A 17,514-nucleotide genomic window follows, 5' to 3' on the forward strand; every position below is an offset into this window, starting at 1 on the left:
CATTGATCAAAGGTGACAGTAAAGACAAATGTGCTAGAGAAGATTTCTATCGAAGAGTTAGATAGGAATAGAAAAAAAAGAAGAAAGAAATTATGGATTTGATTTTGATTTCTGAAGGATTATGTGATACTAAAGACTGGCTGATAATGCTGTCACCAAATTAAATTGCATTTGAAAATATATAACTATAGAAATCATTCAGAGTTCTTTTCAAACATTAAAAGCTCACACTTTTGAATTAAAACATGATTGGTTGGTCAAATCTAAGTGTTTGGTAAAAAAAGTCATTAACCTGCCAATGTGGCTGGTGGACAAAAAGAAGTTAATTTCCCACCCTGCAAGAGGGCAAAGAGAGAGATTTTGGGCACCATTAAATGTGTTGAGCACCGGGTGTGATGGGTGCGCTTGCTCCTTCAGGGATTTGAACAGCGTGAGTTGTGAGGAGCTGGGCCCTCTGCCGCCCGGCTGGGAGATCAGGAGCACTGTGTCAGGACGAATTTATTTTGTCGACCATAATAATAGAACCACGCAATTCACCGACCCCAGGTTACACCACATCATGAGGTAAAACATCTTTCACATCTGCTCTGCTCGTAACATCTGATTACTCATCCCAGCTCTTAAATTATCCTGTTAATTATTCACCACAATGAATAAATCATCTTTGTGTAATTAAAGTTGCTAGTAATGATAATTGCTTGCTCATATAAGGGTTTATTAAATTAATTCTCAACATTTATTTAATTTCTAATCGTCCCTGGTGGGAGTGTAACCCAAATGATGCATGAAAATTTCATTGTCCAGTGCTTTGATAAACTGCTATCAGTGTGTGGATGTATTGGGACACGTGTGACATTTGTGTTCGTTTTGCATGTGATGAGCAGCCAACACTCTCAGGTGAAGGAGTCGAGCCAGGCTCTGCCCGTACAGATGGAGGTCGGTATGGAGGAGGGTGACGGGGAGCTACCGGTGCGCTACGAGAGAGATCTGGTCCAGAAACTCAAGGTTCTCCGCCATGAGCTCTCCCTGCAGCAGCCTCAAGCCGGCCACTGCCGCATAGAAGTGTCCCGTGAGGAGATCTTTGAGGTACTCGCAGCCACACAGCTGAATAATGCCAGTCATGTAGTGCATGCATAATTTAGTTCTAACAGCACTGTGGAACTGTTTTTGTCATTGGAAGTGACTAGGGATGCATCATGATTAGGTTTGCATGCTGATGCTTGCTTTTTGGTTTCTAACATTAGGACACCGTTATCAGTATCTTGAAGGGATAGTTCATCCAAAAATGATAATTTGTCGTTAATTACTCACCCTCATGTCGTTACAAACCCGTAAGACCAACGTTCATCTTCAGAACACAAATTAAAACAATTTTGATGAAACCCGAGAGCTCTCTAACCCTGCATAGACAGCACGCTGACACATTCAAGAAAGGTAGTAAGGACACTGATAAAGTAGTCTATGTGACATCAGTGGTTCAAATTTAATTTTATGAAGCTACAAAATACTTTTTGTGCAACAAAATTAACAACTTAATTCAACAATGTCTTCTCTTCCCTGTCAGTCTTTGACACGCGTTCACAAGAGTACATTTTTGGGTGAACTATCCCTTTAAGTAATGCTGTAGTTTTTGGTCACAGCAATATAAGACATATGTCTATTATTTTTTAATTTTCTGCTTTATTTACTTTAATACACACCATTGGTGTACCTGTGCATGACTCACTAGTACACATTATTCCAAAGAAAAAAATGTTTTAAACTTTCATCCCAGTGTAGAGTTCAAATGTTTGGGGTTAGTAAGATTTATGTTTCTTATGTTCACCAAGACTACATTTAATTGATGCAGTAAAATAACTTTTATACAGTATAATTAAAAAATATATAAATAAATATAAATAAATAAATAAAAAATATTGAATTAGTAGATTTATATACAAATAAGTATATTTAAAAATGAAGTTTATTCCTGTGGTGGCAAAGCTGAATTTTTTTGTGCTTCAGTGGCACTTAGTTATTATTTACATTATTCTGATATACTGATTTATTAATCGATTTCTTATTAATGGTGAAAACAGTTGTGCTTCCTAATGTTTTTTTTGTGGAAACTTTGGTAAATTTTGAGTTTCTTTAATGAATAGAAAGATTAAAAGAACAACATTAATTTGAAATGTACACCACTGTTCAAAAGTCTGGGATCAGTAAGGTTCCTATGCTCATCAAGGCTAAATCTACTTGATTAAAAAAAAACAGAAAAACTGTACATTTGTGAAATATTGCAATTTAAAATAAGTTTTCTTTTTTAATATACTTTAAAATATAATTTATTTTGGTGAAGCATAGCTACGTTTTTTTTTTTTTAGCATCATTACTCCAGTCTTTAGTGTCACATGATCCTTCAGAAATCATTCTGATATGCTGATATTATCAATGTTGGAAACAGCTGTGCAGCTTAATATTTTTTGGAACATGTGATGCTTTTTTCAGGATTCTTTGATAAATAAAATGTTAAAAAGAACAACATTTATTCAAAATAAAAATTGTGTTATTATACGCTACTATTCGAAAGTTTGGGGTCAGTTATTATTTTTTATTTTTTTAAAGAAATTAATACTTCTGTTCAGCAAGGATGTGTTAAATGGATAAAACATGATAACAAAGACTTATATTATTGGAGAAGATTTCTATTTTGAATAAATGCTGTTCTTTTTAACTTTTTATTCATTAAAGAATCAAAGAAAAAAGTATCACAGGTTCCAAAGAAATATTAAGCAGCACAACTGTTTCCAACACTGATAATAAATCAGCATGTTAGAATTATTTCTAAAATTATGTGACACTGAAGACTGGAGTAATGGCTGATGAAAATGCAGCTTTGTATCACAGAAATAAATATTTATAAGTATATTAATAGAAATCAATATTAGAAATTGCAATAATATTTCACAATGTTACTGTTTTTTCTATATTTTTAATCAAATAAATACACCTTTGATGAGCATAACAAAAAAATCTTACTGATCCCAAACTTTTGAACGGCAGTGTATACATTTTTTTTAATAACATTATAAATGTCTGTACTGTCACTTTTGATCAATTTTTATGTACCCTTGCTGAATACAAGTATAAATGTCCTTAATATCATATTGACCCCAAACTTTTGAATGGTAGTGCATTAATTTGCTATTTGAAACAATCTTCTGAAACTTTTTTTTTTTTTTTTTTTTTTTTTTTTTTTAAGATAATAGCCAAAATGTACATATTATTTTAAACTAGTTTAAAATTTGTTTTATTTATAACTTATAATTTATATAAATTAATGTTTCAATCAGAAATATATCACATTTCTGTTCTTTCTGTGCAACAGGAGTCTTACAGACAGATCATGAAGATGAGACCCAAAGACCTGAAGAAGCGGCTGATGGTGAAGTTCAGAGGAGAGGAGGGGCTGGATTACGGTGGAGTTGCTAGGTAGCATATGAATCTGTTCCATGCGAAAGGTTCTCATTAATTAATTTCCCCTGTGCCTCATTATTCCCCCATCTCTTTTCATACGCCAGACTTGGCTTTATAATTTCAACAGTTTAGCTGAATCTCAGCCAAGCTTATCAGCATGCGGGGTATCATGTTCACGATATTGCAGGTGTTTCCCTGTTGAGCGCAGAGTTTAGACTGAACTGCAGCCAGCAAGACTAAGATGTGGGCATCTTAAAAAAAAAAAAGAAAAAAGAAAAAAGAATCTGACCTCTATCAAATTCCTGTCCTTTTCCAGGGAATGGTTATATCTCCTTTGCCATGAGATGCTGAATCCATACTACGGCCTGTTTCAGTACTCAACTGATAACATCTACACACTACAGATCAACCCAGACTCATCCATCAACCCTGTAAGTCTCTCTCCTAAACAAGACTCAGTAAATCACTGTTATGAAGAAATTTCGCAAAGGCTCTGCTTCTTGGACCTCACTACATATGGTCGTCATGTGTGCTTTAAAAGGTTCACCAAGCGTTACTCTGCTGCTGCAGGGTCTCATTAAATTTCCTCTCACGCCCTCTGCTGTTTTCACAGGACCACTTGTCTTACTTCCACTTTGTTGGGCGGATTATGGGTCTGGCTGTTTTCCACGGGCACTACATTAATGGAGGCTTCACTTTGCCCTTCTACAAGCAGCTTCTGGGGAAGCCCATCCAGCTATGTGACCTTGAGACTGTGGACCCAGAGCTGCACAAGAGCCTCGTCTGGATACTGTGAGTGAATTTTATTAGAATTAAAGTTTTGTGTGGAATGAAATGAAGTATGTTTTGCTTAAAGAAAATTGTGTCTCTTTGACCAAGAGAGACTTTTCTATACCACTGTTCTTGTCCAACTCTCAAAGTAAAGACTTTGAAATTACACAAGCCAGAATGTGACAAATCTATCATCTGGCTAAAATTGGACTAAAAAGATAAGCAACACCTTTCCAATTTTGAGGGATGCGCCAAATTTTCGTCTGCTGAAAATTATCAGCCAAAAATGACAATATTGGTTTTCGACAGAAGGAAAAAAACGGCCGAAAATATGTATATATTATATGTATATGGTGCGTCACACTGCCCGGCAGTGTTCAGCATGCATGGCTTGTGTTTTTAAAATTACTTTATTACCTACTAAAATAATGAATAATTATTGTAAAGCATTTTTGGCCAAGTGCATCCAGAAGTTGTGGTTTCGGCCCAGAATTTTCATTTCTATGCATCCTTACCAATTTTTATTTTTTTAAGCATTAAAATAATAAAATAATTAAAATATATGCAGCACCAGTTAAAGGACACACCAGCTTGTTATTATTTCTTTAATCAGATCCTTTTTCTTTCAAGTTTAAAGGCAAATGTTTGCTCCTCAGTGAAAGTTAGAGAAACCAGACAATTAATTGTTTTAAACTAGTCTTTATGATAACATGATAACTTAACTTTTTGAGTTCTTTAGACTTTTCCAGTCATATTTCCTTAACAAAAAATATCTTTATAGAAAAATTCATTTCTTAGTTTCTGCATGTTTTAATTAGTGATATTGTTTTAAATCATGAAACAGGTTTTCTTGACTTTGACTTCTATGTTAAACATAGTTTGCGGTTCAAGCTGCAATATTAAAATTACTTTTTTTTTTTTTTTGTCTTTTATAGATGCACATTTGACAATAGATTGAGTTGACAGTAGTAGTAGCTTGAGTTCGGATGCCGATGTAAATTTATTTAACAAAAAAAAAATATTTATATTGTGAAGTTTATTTATGCTAACTGTCTGAGTTTTATTAAAATTAACCATTGGTCTTCCATAGTAGCATACATTTAGATCATAAATGAGATAGATAGATAACCACAGTTAAAATTATACTTATAGCACCTCAATACCATGGTAAAAATGTAATTATAAAACGGATAGTTCTGGTCCTTGATTCTGATTGGTTGAGCCACATTCGAAGCTGTTGAAAATTAGTCTACAAACATACACCTTTGTTTATGTTTGTGTGTTGCTCGGCAGCCACTTTGTTGCAACAGTTTCTGAGGAACTACATTATTTAGTGGAAGAATAATGTTTTTAATAATATCAATACACTTCATTTGCTCTGTCATATTTTGCAAAACCTTGCTACGTGAATGGAATATCCGTTTTATAAAACCAATAAGCCCGTGAAGCTGTGGTTTTTTAGTATGAAAAACAGTAGTCCAAATATATTTAGTATAAATGCACAAACGCTAAAGCTTAATCACAAAAATACGGTAAATATATTTCATACTTATCTACATTAACAATGTAATAAAATTTGATGTGAGTATATTCCACATTTCTGTATATTCCACATTTCTGCATAGATTTACTACAGGAAATCCATGATAAATGTTGTTGATTTGTAGATTAAAAAGCCTTCTGACTCTATCAGTTTCTGCTGTTTGTCAGCACTGTTTCATCTGGCTTTAAACTAATTTAAATCACTTAAATCACATGGCCGCGTCTTATCAGCAAGTACACGTGCTGTAGAATCTTGCGATGTGCTGCCATTTGAACTTTGAGCGGATAAATGGTTCATGTGTGGCATAGTTCAAATGAGCACTGCTGTTTGTTATCGTTTTATTGAGGAAAATTCAATTGCAATAACTATTGTTATTGTTTATTTGCCCAGCGCTAATAGAAAGTATAGTATCATTTTGTTTTGTAGAGAAATTCATACTTGAGTACAGTGGTAGTATTTGTTGTACTGATTTTAATGTATGCTAATTTAAAGGTAAAAATTCTTTTTGAATTTTTTTTTTTAATAAGAATATATTGAGAATCACAGTCACAAATATTAGGAATTACAACCCAAGGAGTGGGGTCAGTGAGGGCAAACAAACAGCTTGATATTTATGTGTTGATTATGGGTAGCCTGTTTAATGTAAGCAACAATATAAATAACTTTGCTATATTCGTCTTTTGTTTTTCAGAGAGAATGACATCACATCTGTTTTGGACCACACCTTCTGCGTAGAACATAATGCTTTTGGCAAATTCCTCCAACATGAGCTGAAACCAAACGGCAAGAACATCCCGGTCACAGAGGAGAACAAGAAAGAATATGTGAGGTATGAAGACGTTCGTGCACGTGGGTCAAATTCATGATCACCCTCTGAGATGGAAAAAGTCAGCCAGCAGAGGGCAGCAGTCACATGGCTAGTTTAGCTTGGCAGAGGTTTAAGGAGCCTCACTGCTTTTTCCACTGTCAGTTTGATTGAGTGAACCCTGGATATATAAGCTACCGCTCAAGAATGTTAGTGGAATGTCAATTTTTATGGGAGTCTTTATTGTGTGCAAGTCATTGCCAAATAGAAATGAATCAGACGTTGTTAATAAAGGACTGTGGGTGCAGATGCCTGTTAGTGTTCTCCATGTTCCAGTGCAACTCTCTGATGATTGATTGTGCCTCTTTTAGGCTGTATGTCAACTGGAGATTCATGCGAGGCATTGAGGCCCAGTTCCTCGCCCTGCAGAAGGGCTTCAATGAACTCATACCACAGCATCTGCTCAAGCCTTTTGACAACAAGGAACTTGAGGTAATTCAGACATTGCAGACACACTTAATGGATAGGCTGATAAAGAAAACGCTCTGATTTGTGTTAGAGACGGACCTTTTTTATTATATGTGACCCTGGACCACAAAACCAGTCTTAAGTCGCTGGGGTATATTTGTGGCAATAGACAAAAATACATTGTATGGGTCAAAATTATAGACTTTTCTTTTATGGCAAAAATCATTAGGAAATTAAGCAAAGATCATGTTTCATGAAGATATTTTGTAAAATTCCTACTGTAAATATATGAAAACTTAATTTCTGATTAGTGATATACATTGTTAATAACTTCATGTGGACAACTTTTGTTTTTTTTTTTTTTTTTTTTTTGCACCCTCAGATTCCTGATTTTCACATAGTTGCATCTCGGCCAAATACTGTCCTATCCTAACAAACCATACATCAATGGAAAGCTTATTTCTTTCAGATGCTGTATAAATCTCAATTGACCGTTATGACTGGTTTATTATGTGACCCTGGTTTTGTGATCCAGGGTCACATAATAAATAAATTTTATAGTATGTATGTATGTGTGTGTGTGTGTGTACTTGTTTTTGCTACATTGTGGGGACCAAATGTCCCCACAAGGATAGTAAAACCTGAAATTTTTGACATTGTGGGGACCGACTTGTGGTCCCCATGGGTACAAAAGCTTATAAATCATACAGAATGAGATTTTTTGAGAAAGTAAAAATGCAGAAAGTTTTCTGTAAGGGTTAGGTTTAGGGGTAGGGTTAGGGTAAGGGGATAGAAAATACAGTGTGGACAGTATACAAACCATTGCGCCTATGGAGAGTCCCCACAAAGATAATAAACCAGACGTGCGTGTGTGTGTGTATATATATGTATATATATAATTTTTTTAATTAATTATTTATATCTATATTTTATTATTATTCAGACTTTTTGTTAAAACATACTTTTATTGCTGCTATTTTTTATTTATTTATTGCTCTGTTTAAAGTATTATGATGCTTATTGCGTTTTTAATTTCATACACCTCCTTTCAAAAATTTGGGGTCATGGTTTTTTTTTCACTGTTTTTGAAAATTCCTATGCTAAGGCCTTTGTTTTATTAAGAACATGGTAAAAAAAAAAAAAAACGGTAATATTGTGAAATATTTTTAAAGCTTATAAGTTTTTTTTTTTTTTTTTTTTTTTTTTTTTTTTTGAATATATTCTAAAATATAATTTATCCCTGTGATTGTTCGGATTAAAAATTACTTGTTTTTAAAGTTTAAAAGAACAGGATTTATTTGAAATAGAAAACTTTCATAACATTATAAATGTATTTACTGTCATTTTTTTTATTTATTTAGCAAAAATGTATTAAATTATAGTAGTATTTTTATTAAAAAATAAAAAAAAATCTTACTGCCCCCACACTGGAGGAGTAGTGTCTCCATCAAACTCCATCAAAAGCTGTTCTCTGCCTCTCTTTATCATTTTCTACTCTCCTGATTGTCGATACATGACCCAAAAAGGTCAGAAATGATTTGTGTTTCTCTCTGCATTGTAGCTGATCATCGGTGGTTTGGGCAAGATCGATCTGAACGACTGGAAGGCCAACACACGGCTGAAGCACTGTGTGGCTGACAGTAACATAGTGAAATGGTTCTGGCAAGCGGTTGAATCGTTTGATGAAGAGAGGAGAGGCAGACTGCTACAGTTCGTCACAGGCTCCACACGCGTCCCTCTACAAGGCTTCAAAGCACTGCAAGGTGGCTAATGGATAAGCCATGTGCACTTTTAATACACCTGATAGACGACAGATTGTGTTTGTCAATGTTAAGCTTCCTGGTCTGATACTTTTTAGTTTGTATTGGCCTTAATCCTAGTGAGAAACTCCCTGACTAAAGGCAACATGAAACCACAATTTGTCAGTTGCGCAATTCATCAGTGCATGTTGTTTTGAAACATGCGATTTATGAACTAATTTTTTCATCATCCAAATGATTTTTCTTTAGACAGATAAAGCTGTAGTGGTTCTCAACTCCAGTTCTCGGGGCCCACTGCTCGGCACATTTTGCATGTTTCTGAATCTGACACACTCGGTTCAGTTCATGGATCTTTCTCCTAACAAGCTGATGAGCTGAATCAGGTGTGTTAAATAAGGGAGACATACAAAATGTGCAGAGCAGTTGAGAACCACTGGTCTAACATGTTTCACACATTCCTTGTACAATTACATCTTGCTGAATAATATGATTTACTATTAACAGTATGCGAGCTAAATGAGTTGTAAATGTGCTTTCATGTTGTCTTTATAAAGTAGTCTGTGTTCATGCTTGCTTCTGTTGAGTGTGATGATTTGGAGAACAGTGATAACTAGAATGTATCTTTGTAAGGTTCTACAGGTTCTGCAGGACCAAGACTCTTCACTATTCATTTAATTGATGCCAACACAGACAACCTGCCCAAAGCCCACACATGGTAAGATTTAGGCTTAATCTAAAATTCTGAAGGCCCACTGTATTTTCAAGTAATCTAGATACACACTAAAGTTGTCTTTTAAAGGGGTCAATCCTAAAAATAAATATCTAAAAGGGGTCATGTCATGAGGTGTCAAATTTCTAGGGCTTCCCTCAACTGAAGTTTTTCTGGTCGACTAGTAGTAGTTCACTTTAAGCGATTAGTCGACTAATCGCACGTTTATTAATAAACCATTTAAATCATAATAATGAGCCTATAATTGCCTAAATAGCCCAATAAGCGTTCAAGCGCATACATAAAGCTTGTCACAGCACACCGGCAGAAGTAATGATTATGAATGTGTCAGGAAAAAAACAGTAATGTGGCCGCATTAACATTTTAATAATTCATTGAATCTGAAAAAAATGTTATTTTAAAATTATATTATTTCACAATATTTCTGATAAAATAAATGGAGCCTTGATAAGCATAGACTCCTTTTCAAACAGATTTGTGATCCTGGACCACAAAACCAGTTGTAAGTAGTATGGAAATAGTCTGAAATACTCATCTGACGTCTCTCATATTCCTCCAGCTTCAACCGGATCGACATCCCGCCTTACGAGTCATATGAGAAGCTCTATGAGAAGCTCCTGACGGCCGTGGAGGAGACGTGTGGCTTTGCAGTGGAGTGAGCGAGCGCCCTGTCCAGCCAGCCAGCAATGGCAGCAAACCCACCAAACAGCCCCAGCCATCCTTTTCACCCCCCTCCCCTTTTCCAGGACAGACAGACTGATGTCTCCTGACAGACTTTAGCATCACCCGCCAGCCTGAAACTGCAGCGGAGGGGAGCGACCACCCAAGGGCAAAACTCACACAGACTAATGATTCCTCACAGCGTGATTCGGGAATTGTTCTGCGCATTACCACAATAAGTTATGGAGAAATCTGATCAACATTTCTTTAGTTTCTCAAAAATCCAGTTTGTATCGTCTTTGTCACTGAAGAGTGGGTTGATGGCGTCTGACTGTAACGCGAGTATGTTTGTGCGGCAGTACGTAGAGCCTCAATGAGCCTGTGGTCTACATGAAGTAGAGCTCACGTTTTTAGTCTAGGTGGAGTGTTTTAACATGCACAGAGCCTGCGACCATTAAACCAGTTTACCTACAGCAAATCTTGAAGCATCTTGAAGGACAAGGGGTGGTTTGCGTCGTCATGCTCGGTTTATTTCCTCGCGTCCTGTGTTATAGGATGGCATTTCAGTGGTATCCATTTCCTGTCCTCATCAGCGTTCTCATTGTAGAAATAACTCGATTGCTTGAAATGTTTTATTGAAATGTTCTTTTTTTTTTTTGTATAAGTTTGAGAATGGCGAGTCTTAGTCCTCTTGTGGGAACTTTGAATCTCACAGTGCCCGTGCGTGTGTTAATGTTGTTCAGCTGAAGCACAACAATCATGTGCAGTCTAGAGAAGGACCCAAAGCCCTTGCAAAGTCCGCGGTTTCCTGCACGAGCCAGTATTTTCATCACACAAAATCTTTTTTTTTTTTTTTTTTTTTTTTTTTTTTTATCCAGTGAGCATTCCTCCGTTGTCAACTAAATATCTATATTTTTAATGAACGGTGTTTTAATATGCAGATTTTGATCCGTTGTGTCCATCAACACACCTAAACCGATTCTAAACGTAGTTTTGCGAAGAAAACGGATGTCGAATTTTTGGGAGAAGCTCTTTTTGTCTTTCATTTTGATGGACCCCATTAATCTCTTTAATGAATCCAGTCATTAACTTAGCATTATAACTTAACGTACCATGGAAATCAATTCTAGACTGTTATTTGCGTCTCTTTCCTCGAAACCACTGCTTCAAGTAACATTCAGCACTTTGGCTGGCACGTGTACAATCACCCGTCATGGAGCGTTTATTCCCCTGTAGATGAACGCTGATGCCCTTTGGCTGGTTTTAGCTGTGGCGGTACATCTGTAGACTCTGATGGAGTGGGATTTGGTCCAGGTTTTGGTGTGGTGAAAGAGCAGGGGAGTGTCTTGAATTTCATTATGTAGTGCTTGACGTGCATGGCACCAGATTATTCTTTGTAAATGTAAAGGATGAGCAAACCTCATAGTGTTTCTTCAGCCACTTTTGTCTTTTTTCTCTCTCTCTTTCTTTTTTTTTTTTTTTTTTTTTTTTTTAAACCAATTATTTATTACCATGTAATGTCCTTTTAAGTATTGCTGCTATTACCATTATTCCATAGTTTTCAGAGAAGATTGAGTTCTTGTGAAAGCTGTACACTAATCTCTTTTATTTTATGTATGAATCAAAGTATTTAAACCTGCTGCTGATTCTTCAGGACGTTAAGAGGACTGGTTTGCCCCACCTTCGACCTGGATGGAGTTGGCAATTGATGTAGGCTGGGCCCCGGTGGTCATGTTCATATTTGTGATATATGCAATAAAATCCATCACCTTTATATTCTTGGTTCTGTCTTAAAATGTCTCTTTCCTCACTTAATGTGTATCGGATCGGTCAGATATTTGTGTCTTTGACAAGTGTGCAAAAATGAAGTTCTCTGTTTTTCCAAAAGACCGTGAATGCCTAGAGTGATGAACCGTTTTTAAACTTGCATAAAAGACAAAAGAGGTGACGTTTAATGTTGTGTAATTGTGGGAATGGTTAGTGAGCTTGAAGATGAGTATGGACTTTGCCTGAAGTTACAGTTGTTTTCATATTTCTCTAAAGAAAAACCTTTTTCCAAGTAATGTGACCAGTATCATCACATTGTACAATTATTAGGTCCTGAGTGTCATTGTTTATTCGATGCAAGAGTAATGTAACTTACTATGTACTAAACATTTCTGAAAAAAATTCAGTGTAAATAAGATTATATTAAAGAAACTAAATTGCAATCCATTTCTCCTTGCTCTTTTTTTTTTTTTTCATCTTTGTTTGCATCTATATTGTACATTTTATTCACTAATTAATGTTTGAAGGAATACTCACCCTCAGGCCATCCAAGATGTAGATGAGTTTGTTCATCAGAACAGATTTGGAGAAGTTTAGCATTACTTCACTTCACAAATGAATCCTCTGCAGTGAATGGGTGCCGTCAGAATGAGAGTCCTAGCAACTGTTAAAAACATCACAATTATTCACAGGTAGGGTTGTGCTTTGACAATAATCAGAGACATTGCCTGTGGCTGATGCCTTTGACAATATCAAGACAATTATTATTAGGCAGCAGCTATTTGCACTAAGTGAAAATAGCATATTTTCTTAGTGATAGATGCTGTTTACACTAAGTGCAAATAGCTAAATAATTTATTTGCTATTCATACTACTTATTGCATATAATAGTGGCAATCACCTGCACCTCAGTATTGTAGTACATTATAAAACAGTATGCAATAAGGTATTGAGTGCAAATTATAATTTTAATTCAAAATATTAAATGGATGCCATTTTCTTGAAGCCCTTCCTACACCTACCCTACCAGATACTTTATTTTTAGCTTCTCTTAATATTTCCTTAATTTTATTGAAAGTAAATGCCATTCTGATGTGATACGAGAGTTTAAAAGGGAGAAAAAAAAGTTCGTCAAAATGTGGATTCGAACTCGAGTCCATCGCGCCCTGCTTAATACTGTTTCTGACAAACAGCGCCACTTTCTCAGTACACATCATGTTCTTACGCAAGAAAAAATACGTAGTGGAGCAAAGAGGAAACTTGACAACACGCTGACAGACAAGGCAGAGCAGGTTAGTTCTGGAATAAAACAAGGTCTTTAAATTTTTGTCTTTTTTTAAAAGAAATTCAGACAATAAAAACTGTTTTGTGGCTCTTTAATGTGTAGTGACAGATCACTAAATCAATCAACACGTTGACCGACCTTCTTTACTTAAAGTACGTAAAAAACATGAATGAACATAGGAATTTATTTCAACCGCGGAAAGACGTCAATACACATTTTTAAAAAGTTTAAATCCGCCGAAGTTAATGTACTCTCCGTCTGCATGGTTGCCAGGTTTTCACAACAAAACCCCGCCAATTGCTACTTAAAACTAGCCCAAAACTAGTCCCCGTTAAAAATCGCATTCAGGGGGATAAAATACACGTTTTTTGTCGGGGTTCCCCTGGTAAATTCGTATTTCAGGGGCTAAATATGACGTTATTGAGGTCTCTTCAACCCGCAGACATAAAAAACAACCAGTGGCAACAGTGTTGAAGTAGCCCAATTCCACATGAAAACCGCAGACTTGGCAACACTGCCTGTTTGATTTGTTTGTAGGACAGATTGGCGGATCGGCGTTGTGATTGGTCAGATCGCCTGTCAATCAAGTTGTTTAGTAAGGGTCAATTTTCTTTTTATAATGTTGATGAGCCCAACCACACGATTTTTACTTAATATAAATAGACACTCTGTTATTATTGTTATTTTACTATTATTTTGAGGCTAGGATTCTTATATAATTAATATTATTGCTTATTTGTTACATTATATTTCTTTTTCCGTGTTTTTACAGTGGAGCGCGTTATAACCAATCACACACGATTCCGTTGAGTTTATGAATCCAATGGCCAATCAGAGGCGTTCAGATGAGTCATCGCTGAAACACTGGAGTTTTGATGTTCAGTACGTGCACTCGTGACTGAACTATGCTCTCTCTCGCAAATTCTCTCATAAACAACAAAGTGTAGATGTACATGCGATGTAAGTATAAGAGCTTTATTTATCATAAAGTGTATAAAGCTTCACTGGTTATAACGGGAGTGTTTTTAAAGTGCGTAAACTTGCGCTAGACTTAAGTCAGTGATAATGTTGTTTGTTAACGTAAATGTTCTTTGCTAGTTTTGTGTAACGTTAGCTGCTGTTTAAATAACTGAAGAAATGTAAGCATTATAATTAGTAATATAATTGGCATTATAATTATTAGTTTTTTTTTAACCCCTAACACCTGTTGTCCTCTCACCCCTGGTGAAAAAACATCCAGTCTGGTCTTTGCTGGTGATAGCTGGTCAGTAGGCTGGTTTTAGAGGGATTTTGGCCCCTTCTTTAGCTGCTCAGGCTGGGAGACCAGCTGGAACAACCAGCTAAAACCAGCTTGACCAGCCTAACCAGGCTGGGAGATCAGCTTAAACCAGCTACTTCCTTCTTAAACCAGCTAAGACCAGCCAACCAGCTTAGGCTTGTTTTAGCTGTTTTTTCAGCACTGGAGAAAGCAATATTATAGATAGAAGACTTGTTATTTAGCCAACAGCAATGAAGTTAAAATGTCTTGATGGATTTGTTTCTTACAAACAAAGCTTTTCACTTCACAATTGATGGACTGGACTCATGTGGATTACCTATGGATTATTGTGATGTTTTTATCAGCTGTTTGGACTCTCTACTGACGGCACCCATTCACTGCAGAGGAGCAACTGGTGAGCAAGTGATTTTATGCTAAATTTCTCCAAATCTGTTTTGCATCTTGGATGGCCTGAGGGTGAGTAAATTTTTGTTTTCAGGTAGACTACTCCCTTAAGCAAAATAAGCCAGCTGCCCCTCATAATTATGCATGGTTTTGTTTTATTTGCCTAGAAAAATAATGAAGGAACAGGTGACTCAGGACATAATGTCCTTTGGCAGCTGTGAGCACAGGCACAAGCAGTACCTTGTGTCCAAGCCGTTTGCAGGACTGGCTTATAATTACATTCAGAGTGTTGTCTTTATAAACAGAATCGAAGCAGTTGGCCCCATGTGGGCTTTTTTAGTTTATGGCCTTTTATATAGATTTACTGTGTCCAGCAGTGTCAAAATACAAAATGTGTGGACGTTACATAAAAAAAAGATGGAGCAATATTTTGTCAGGAAATTTATACTGGAAAACTCTTACGGTCAAGGAAAATATAATTGCCTTGTAATAATCATAATAATAACTGGTTATAATTACCTTCAGGTATGTTTTATTAATTGCCCAACGCTGAAAAAAAATGTGCAAATGAGCAAACACTGTAGTAAAATTTAATTAGGAAAGCAACACTGTCTCAGCTGAAGTTAGCTGTGTCGTTTCTGCCATTAAAATGTCTGGAAAATTGAAGCGAGCTGATGACTTAAGCTGTGAATCCAACCAAAAAAAAAACAAAAAAAAACTGCAATGTCCTTGGAGGTCTTCCCTGCCCGGTTTCCTGAGACCGTTTTGAAAATGATACCCATGGAGAGAAGTTACCAGACTGGAGATCAGTGCCAAGCCGACAGTGGTGCCACAATCCAGCAACAGTAATAAGACTTTATAAAGAGACATCATAAAGTCTCGTGACCTTACCCTGGGAGTTAGGATTTTCAAGCCAGAAAATTGTGATGCTTCTAGAAGTAAGTGTTCATCCAGATTATCTCCTGCAGTTTTACGAAAATGAGTTGCTTCTCCATCTCTAATGTGATCAATGAAGATTGGTGCTGGAGCTGTCAGGATGATGAAGACCAGATCTTTGGTTTGGCGTAGGAACCGTGAAGTCTTTCGTCAGAGGTCTAGACAACATTAAAAAAATGAGAGATCTTCAATGCAGTCTAACCTTTTCACTTTTTCGAAATGAGTTGTGATGGTTAAGATAAGATCGAATTTAGTGCAGCGTGTCATACTTTCCTATAAATCATTCTTTGTGGGTTACAAAAGAGCCTGCTAAACACTACTAGCAGACATCTTGGGGGATTTAGGGAGGAATTTTTGAAAATCATATAATCATTTACTCACCATCATGTCATTCCAACCCATTATGATTCTTTCTTTTTTGCAATACAAAAGAAGATAACAGGAAATCCATGCAGCTGTTCTCCATTCAATGAATGTGAATGGTGACCAGAGCTGTCAAGCATGATTATTAGTGAATTATGGCTTTAAAGGCATAGTTCACCCATGAATGAAAATTCTGTCATTAATTACTCACCATCGTGTCATTTCCCCGTAAGACCATCAAATTAAGAACACAAATTAAGGTATTTCTGATGAAATCCGAGTTTTCTGACCCTGCATAGACAACAACTGATACGTTCAAGGCCCAGAAAGGTAGTAAGGACATTATTAAAATAGTCCATGTGACATCAGTGCTTCAACCTTGATTTTATGGAGCTACGAGAATACTTTTTGTGTGCAACAAATATAAAATAATGACTTAATTCAAGAATTTGAGCAAGGTTAATGGAGGTAGATCTGAACAAAACTCTGTGGGCCTGTTTGACTAGGTCTGTAAGAAATCTGAAAGAAATCAACCACTATGGGGCGATATTGCATTTTTTTAAGGGCAGAAACGATTGCACATTGCACAGTTTTTCCACACATACGCGTGATATTCGCGTCATACAATAGACCTCCTCATTCCGAACAATTTTGCCTCTGGAACCAATGCTGTCAATCAAAATGTTTGTTAATTGATTGCGAAGATTCAAAACTTTTGCGAACCACTGCAGTACAATCCTCTGGACTCTCTTTTTTTTTTTTTTTTTTTCAAAAATTTTGAAATATACCCTTTGGGAAGCTGTAATGTGGTCGTTTAGAAAAGAGGCCTGTCCAAATATACCCAAAAGCCTATAAAGCCTAAAGGAAAACTCAAAACTTCACAAAACCTGGAGGGCACATGCAACAGGCGATTCTAAACAAGCATGCAAAGTTTTAGGGAGATCGGACCACAGCTGGCACTATAACAGTCATAAAAGTTGAAAAACATCATATTTCTATGGTAAATTACCTGGATTTGCCAAAAATGCTTTTTATAATCATTGATTTAGGTCAATACAGGTCATCTTACATATGTGATTAAATGCTGTAAAGCTCATGAACCACAGTAATATATAAATTACGAATAAAATGAGAACATCTGTTGGAATAGGTGATATCTTTGTTTTGTTGTAACTGTTTTGCACTGACTGCACAATATCCTGTTACATGTTTTAATTTTAATAATCTTCAATATTTTCTTATTCATGCTGAGATGTTCTGGCTATTAAATTAGCACTGTATGTGGACACATTTCTGGAAACACAGGC

At 36.1% G+C, this 17,514-nt stretch overlaps 1 protein-coding gene across 3 annotated transcripts in view; it reads left to right on the forward strand.

Moving 5' to 3' along the window:
* The window catches only part of smurf1 (SMAD specific E3 ubiquitin protein ligase 1), a 42,041-nt gene extending 30,358 nt beyond the window's left edge, over positions 1–11,683 (forward strand). The window contains exons 9-18 of one of the 3 annotated variants that reach the window (XM_051105834.1): positions 418–564; positions 885–1,086; positions 3,368–3,471; positions 3,773–3,887; positions 4,070–4,248; positions 6,462–6,599; positions 6,947–7,067; positions 8,605–8,806; positions 9,434–9,518; positions 10,093–11,683. In XM_051105834.1, coding sequence (XP_050961791.1) covers positions 418–564; positions 885–1,086; positions 3,368–3,471; positions 3,773–3,887; positions 4,070–4,248; positions 6,462–6,599; positions 6,947–7,067; positions 8,605–8,806; positions 9,434–9,518; positions 10,093–10,192 — 1,393 coding nt within the window. In that variant the 3' untranslated portion in view covers positions 10,193–11,683. The remainder of the gene's footprint in view (positions 1–417; positions 565–884; positions 1,087–3,367; positions 3,472–3,772; positions 3,888–4,069; positions 4,249–6,461; positions 6,600–6,946; positions 7,068–8,604; positions 8,807–9,433; positions 9,519–10,092) is intronic. The other 2 variants (XM_051105835.1, XM_051105836.1) reach the window with 2 other exon arrangements.
* The last annotated feature ends 5,831 nt before the right edge of the window (positions 11,684–17,514 follow it).

Source organism: Labeo rohita, chromosome 3 (assembly GCF_022985175.1).
Source record: "Labeo rohita strain BAU-BD-2019 chromosome 3, IGBB_LRoh.1.0, whole genome shotgun sequence".
Lineage (NCBI taxonomy): Eukaryota > Metazoa > Chordata > Actinopteri > Cypriniformes > Cyprinidae > Labeo > Labeo rohita.